This window comes from Periplaneta americana, chromosome 6 (genome assembly GCF_040183065.1).
Source record: "Periplaneta americana isolate PAMFEO1 chromosome 6, P.americana_PAMFEO1_priV1, whole genome shotgun sequence".
In the NCBI taxonomy this organism is placed as follows: Eukaryota; Metazoa; Arthropoda; class Insecta; order Blattodea; family Blattidae; genus Periplaneta; species Periplaneta americana.
In genome coordinates, this window is record NC_091122.1 from 77,005,388 (window position 1) to 77,012,144 (window position 6,757).

Here is a 6,757-nt window from a genome sequence, read left to right on the forward strand (position 1 = left end):
ACTGTGCGAAAAGAGTACACCTGTTACATAAAAATTAAAACTACATATTCCGTGAAATAAGTAACACTGTTGTTAGTACGCTTACCTGAGAGGGGGTAGTTATGTTTAGATGCAGGACAAATGACGATACTGCATTTCTACCGTAAAGTAACTACACATTTGAATTAATTCAATATTTTTCCTTATTGCATTATTCCTCTAGAGTTCTAGACTAATGTTTCACTTTTTTTGAGAGACGTTCTCATGGCATCTCTTGTACATGTGCTAATCAATCAATTTTTTATTCCTGCATTTTATCTAAAATAGGGGCGACTTTAATTCATTTCTCTTATAGTCTGACCAATTTTACGCCTATTTTGCAGCTTTCCTCATAAATTTAATTTTAGATGGTCTATTATCATCATCATTATTAATATAAACCATTATCATTCACATTTATCATGTCCATATATAAATTTATTGCTGCATATAATTTTTTGTTGCAGGTTCTTGTGAAACTATTGCTACCTCACTTGTGTCCTGCAAAAGAATCAAACTGTTGACAGCTCGGCAAGCAGCATAAATACGGAGCTTCAAGCTCAGCTAAATAAGATGAACCTTATGACAGAAACAGAGCACGAGCTGTATGAGATTAGGAAAAAGGAGACAGAAGTGAGATATCAAATAGCATTGGAAAATTTGGAAAAATCAGAAATAGAGACTGAGACAGCAAGAATTGCACAAGAAAATGAAAAAGAATTATGTGCATTAAGAATATTATTCACAAAACAAAAGTACGAATTAGAAGTAGACAGTTTAATGAAAAATAAAAAGTAAGGGAAGAGACTACTGTAATTTGACTAAAATTCACATTTTTTTCGCTTAAAGTAATCTTTTGACTATAGAGAATATATTACAAATAAAATTTAAGTCCTAACTCAATGCTACGACATTTAATGATGCCATTTTTAAAACGTTGTTAGCCCACTTCATTTTCCAATCTCATTTGTTTCATATTTACCGCATTCTCAATCTAATTTAGGTTGTTTCTTTTATATAACTTTACTCTTCAGTAGTGTGGCAGCCCTATCTTCAATAGTTTTTCGCTTTATTCAGGAGATGATATTATTCCTTGAGTTGTTTTTGTCAGACATGCTTGAAAATTGTTTTGATCTAAGGTATAGTTTTGTGTTTTGTAGTGTGTATATATATATATATATATATATATATATATATATATATTTGTTACAAATCATAGGCAAGATTAGTAAATAGAAGGCTGGACTTGTAAATAATATATGAAAACTGTGAGCAACTGCTCAAAAAATGTAAAAATGATAGTAAATATAGTAAGTCTACAACAATCATTGGCCCAGTCAGCCTGGATAGCATAGTCGATATAGCACTGGCCTTCTGTGCTCGAGGTTGCGGGTTCGATCCCGGCCCAGGTCGGGCCCACTTCGGCAGACAATAGTTACAGTGCATGGATGAACAGCAGACATAGACACATTAGCTGCCGCCAGGACAAACTAGCGAGCATTGTGTTTATCCACATAGTCTTCAAGTCATCTTTCTTCTCTTCTCTTCCAACGGCCATGACAGAAAACTTATCCTCCCACTAGTAATATTCCTTTGTGCTCCGTGTCGCTGTTATTTCTGACAGCCAATCACATTGCAGCTTGGCTACATTTAAACGTGCACGTCTTGTCATTGGCCGCTGTTGACAATATGCACTTCCATTGCTGCCACATATAGTAAACAGATGTTTATCAATATACTGCCCTATTCGGTGGCAAGTAGATATAGAATGTGCAACAACATGGCCAGCTTAAGATGTAAACAAAGAGGAGACATGCCGGAAATAACAGCGATGCACAGTGGTCCAGAATGCAAATCTAGCTGGACAAAACTAATAACTTCTCTTCTATGTAACATATTTTCATGAAACTTCAGACAATGTCATATGTAACATTTCATGAAATTTTACACATTAATTACATGTAGCATATATTTACTGTATATAAAATATGATTATGATTGTTAAAGAGGACCTACACTTTTATAGGGTGTGTATTTAGACAAAATTAATAACTCCTCTCCTATCTAACATATTTTCATGTAACTTTACATAAGTAGTACATGTAGCATATATTTTTTTGTATACAAAAATCTGATTATGATTGTGTATGGGTGCATTTACACAATAACTTCTCTTCCATGTAACATATTTCCCTTTGCTGATGAACCAGTCTTATCACTGTATGATCTAATGGAGCCTATAGATTTACCTCTACTGACATTTCTCTTGTAAAAATGAATAATGTTCGGGATAACTATCTTTGTTAGCATCAACTGTAATATTATATGGAGAAAATATATCTGAGCTTTGACCTGTTTACAGATAAGCAAATACTGAAATTTTGTGAGTTGGGCATCAATGTTCAAATTCGATGCTTGTTCCTCTGTTAGAATCTTAGGAAGATTAGAGGTTCTGCCTGAGGAAAAAAAAAATTTTTTTAGCTTTGTAGCCCTCTTTGGAGAGAAAATTGATATTTGCTTAGCTATTTCTGCAGCAGCTCTTCGACACTGGGATCATACACTAATTTCTGAAGTGAACGTTAATTACTCATGCGAAATGGTGCCAGAACATCCTCAACCCTTCTTTTCTTAGTCTTACAGCTTCCTTCTTTAAAATTGATTCTGGGCCATCCTTCCAAACTTTCCGTAGAAAGTCTTGGTCGTCTAAGACCATCCAGTGACGATATTGGAAATAATTAGTACTTGATAACTATTGTGAATGTTTAGATAGAGATTTTGCTTCTATACAGTGACTAGCCTTCTACTTTTTTCATAGTTGGTAACAATATGTTTTACTACTTTCAAGTTCATTCTATATGGATTCATCAATGTATTTCATATAGGATAAACTGTATATCATATGTTCAAGAACTGTTGAATTCCTCCATCCAGACTTCGAAAAGTGCTTGCCATCAAATTCCTACAGCATCACCTAAAAATGAAAATGATGTCTATAGTTATAGGAGGTAGCAGCTAAATTTTACACCGTATAATATTCAATATCTGATTAATGTGTGGATACAAAAATTAAAAGTTGATACAGGTTTACTTGTAATGTACAAGCTGTTAAATATGCCATCAATAAAAAATTTGGTACCTATTTACACACTACTTAGTAAAAGTGTCAATCAAATTAATACTAAGTTAACGTATTAATTATTTTTTGCGTATAAAATTAAAATACATTCTTTTGATCTGTGATCTCCATAAGAGGATCACTTGTCAGTAACAATTCAAAACAGCCACTGACTTCGCGAAAAAACTCAACTGAAGAGCTGATAGTATCTGTGTAACTTCTAAACCTATGTTCTGCCCCAATTCTAACAGATAAGGTAATGCATCCAGATGTTTTGCACACGGTTGCACCATCCATAATTATTGTTTAAACCAGTGTATCACTTAAACATCGATTATTAAGAAGTTTATTTTCATACTTCTGCGCTGTGAACCACTGTGTGATCGGCATGGGTATAGGTATTGTTGTTACGCCAGAAGTGGCCAAAAGTATCTAGACGGGGTGGAGGGGAAACTGTCGTTTATGCGCACCGCGCTATTCACGGCAGTATTCCTGTTTCACTAACATCTACTGTACGTATCTTTGAGAGTGTCTGCGGGTCTGTGAAATAATAGTGCCGTTTTCGTTGTGTTTTATTAGTTTCAACAGGACGAATAGTTTCAATATACCACAAGCCTTTGTAATATAGTAGTAGAGCTTTAGTCGTCTCATTTTAGAGTTAACAGGTATTTGAGTGTCTGCGGATTTGTGAAGCAACAGTGGCGTTTTCGTTGCGTTTTATTAGTTTCAACAGGATGAATAGTTTCAATATACCGCAAGTCTTTGTAATACAGTGGTATAGCTTTAATTATCGTATTTTCTGGTGGTAATATAGTTGGTGATAATACAGTTAGTGGAGTTTTTATTATTGTATAGTGGTAGTTTAGGCTTACAAAGCAGTTTTTATTTATTAATTTTAAGTATGTCGACAAAGAGGAAACAAGGATTGACAATCCATAGCAGAGAAAGAATATTATTTTAAATGTGATAAAATGCTGTGATGAAGAAAAAGAACAACAATGTCTTAGAATTCTTCTTACGAGTCAACGCATGTGGAGTAATGGTCAGCGCGTCTGGCTGCGAAACGAGGTGGCCCGGGTTCGAATCCCGGTTGGGGCAAGTTACCAGGTTGGGGTTTTCCCTCAACCCAATACGAGCAAATGCTGGGTAACTTATGGTGCTGGACCCCGGACTCATTTCACCGGCATTATCACCTTCATTTCACTCAGACGCTAAATAACCTAGATGTTGATGCAGCGTCGTAAAGTAACCCAATAAAATAAATAAATAAATAAATAAAATCTTCTTACGAAATCTACAGCAAGGGCAAAAAATTATTGCAATGTATCTATAAGAATGATACAGCATATAAGGAAAGAAATGAAAGAAAGACTGCAAAGAAGAAAGAGTTTTGTCGCCACCTGGAAAAAAAACGGGAACGTCCAGACTATCGAAACGCAAATGTAGACGACTTTGACCAGAGGGTGATAAAGGATATAATTGAGGATTTTTATCTGAACAAGAAAGTAGTACCAAGGTGCAAGGAACTTTTGCCTGTGTTAAAAGACAGAATTGATTTCAAATGGAAGGCGACAAAATTACGACGAATACTAAAGGAAAAGGGTTTCAGATGGAAGGAGTGTGCATCGAAACGAAAATTTTTAATTGAAAGGGAAAACATTGTAAATTGGAGGTGTTGATACCTACAGACAATAAGAAAGCTTAGGGAAGAGGGTAAACCAATTTTGTACCTGCACGAGATATGGATAGACACCAATTTAACGTTTTGCAAGTGTTGGCAGCATAAAGACGTTAAGGGAGTTTTGACTACCGTTAATGCGTCCAACAGACTCATTGTTGTCCATCTGGGTGGGATTAATGGCTTTGTTGAAGGATGCGAGTTAGTATACCAGGCAGGGACAGCAACAGGCGACTATTATGGGCAGATGGACTCTAACAATTTCGAAAAGGGGTACCTGTAATTGAAAAAGTTATTCCCATTCTGGCTACTCCATCTGTAATTGTCATGGACAATGCGCCCTATCATGGAAAACAATAATTAGATATGGTACCGACCAAATCGGCAGTAAAAAAGAAATGTTGGACTACTTGTGAAGGCATGGACTGCCATGTGAAGAAAATATGAGGAAGTTCACTCTTTTTTCGCTAATAGAGCAAATTCGTCCTAAACAAAATTTGTACCAAGTCGATACGATATTTGCAAATCATGGTCACACTATCGTCAGGTTACCACCATATATGTGTGACCTAAAGGCTAATTCACACGGGGATAGTTTACAGGAGTCAATTGCTTGGAGCAAGTCGACTTTCCTTCAACTTTCCCCGTGTGATATGGTCGAGACAGTCAAGTTGTGACTTGGCGGTCAAGCAGAATTTGAGTTGACGACCTGTCAACTTTTGTGTCCACTCTCCCGTCACATAACCAACTTGACTCCACCACTTCCCGCATGTGAATGCGAACTTGTAGCAACTTGGCAAGTAGAAAGTTTGTAGTTTTAGGCCTATTGTCGAAGTAAATTAATAATTATTAATAATGAGCGCCCCTAAGTGGAATTCAAACGATATCATAAAGTTTTTGGAAGTGTATGAGAAGAGAAGTGTAAACTTGTATGGAATATACGTGACAAAGAATACAATAAAAACAAGCGGGAATTATTATTCCAGAAACTAGTTGGTGAACTCGTGGAACAAGGTTTCGAAAACATAGACGTAGAAGTGGTTCTAAAAAAGTAAAAAACCCTTAAAACAGGACTCATTCTGAGATGTTTCCTGTATTCTGCAGGACCTTTTCAGCTAATTCTTTCAACAAGGTATTAGATGCACCGTGCATAATTCTTCTACGAATCCATTTCTTAACCCATGTTCTCTTTTCCTTTTTTTCAAAGAATATTTTGTAATTCATACAATAACAAGGCGCCAATTAACTGCACTCATGCTTGAATATGTGCTGGTGGCATCTTCAGTTTCACCAAACTAAAAATGCAAATTCACTATTGATTTTTATTAACTGTAACAGAATACAAGAATTCAAACCACTTTGAATACAACATTCATCGCGCGCTTTTTTTCAAGCATAGTTTCAAGTTTAATGTCTCCGTGTGATCACAAATATAGCATAAGTTTAGAGGCTTCAACCACTTGACTCCTGTATACTATCCCCGTGTGACTCGGGTTTAAGCGCTATTGAATTAGTTTGGAGTAATGTTAAGAACTATGTAAGGTCCTCAAATTGCAGAAAAGAATACTCAAAATCATTAAAAAAGTTCCTATTCGGACTGAAAGTATAAAAATTTTCAGAGAACTGAAAATCTTACCTGTACTTTGCATATATATTTTAGAAACAGTGTGCTTTATTCATCAAAACATAGATTCCTTTAAAACAAATTCAACCTATCATGAGTATAACACCAGAACATCCCAAAACATACATCTGAATTACCACAGGCTTACCAGAAGTCTTAACGGCATATCACATAGAGGCAGCAAGTTATATAATAAACTTTCACAGAAAATCAAAGCACTTAACATAAGAAAATTAAAAAAAGAGGTAACGAACATTTTATTAACACATATGCCATTTTGCACAAATGAATATCTAAATTTAAAATTTTAGAATTTAACGTT

The 6,757-nt window shown here is 35.4% G+C and overlaps 1 protein-coding gene across 3 annotated transcripts in view; it reads left to right on the forward strand.

Moving 5' to 3' along the window:
- LOC138701437 (oocyte zinc finger protein XlCOF6.1-like) overlaps window positions 1–3,163 on the forward strand; it is a 42,436-nt gene extending 39,273 nt beyond the window's left edge. For all 3 annotated transcript variants that reach the window (XR_011332569.1, XM_069828318.1, XM_069828319.1), the window contains one exon: window positions 486–3,163. Coding sequence is in view for 2 of the 3 variants with exons in the window: in XM_069828318.1 (XP_069684419.1) it covers window positions 486–495 (10 nt within the window). In the remaining variant the exon portion in view is untranslated. The remainder of the gene's footprint in view (window positions 1–485) is intronic.
- Window positions 3,164–6,757: the final 3,594 nt, after the last annotated feature.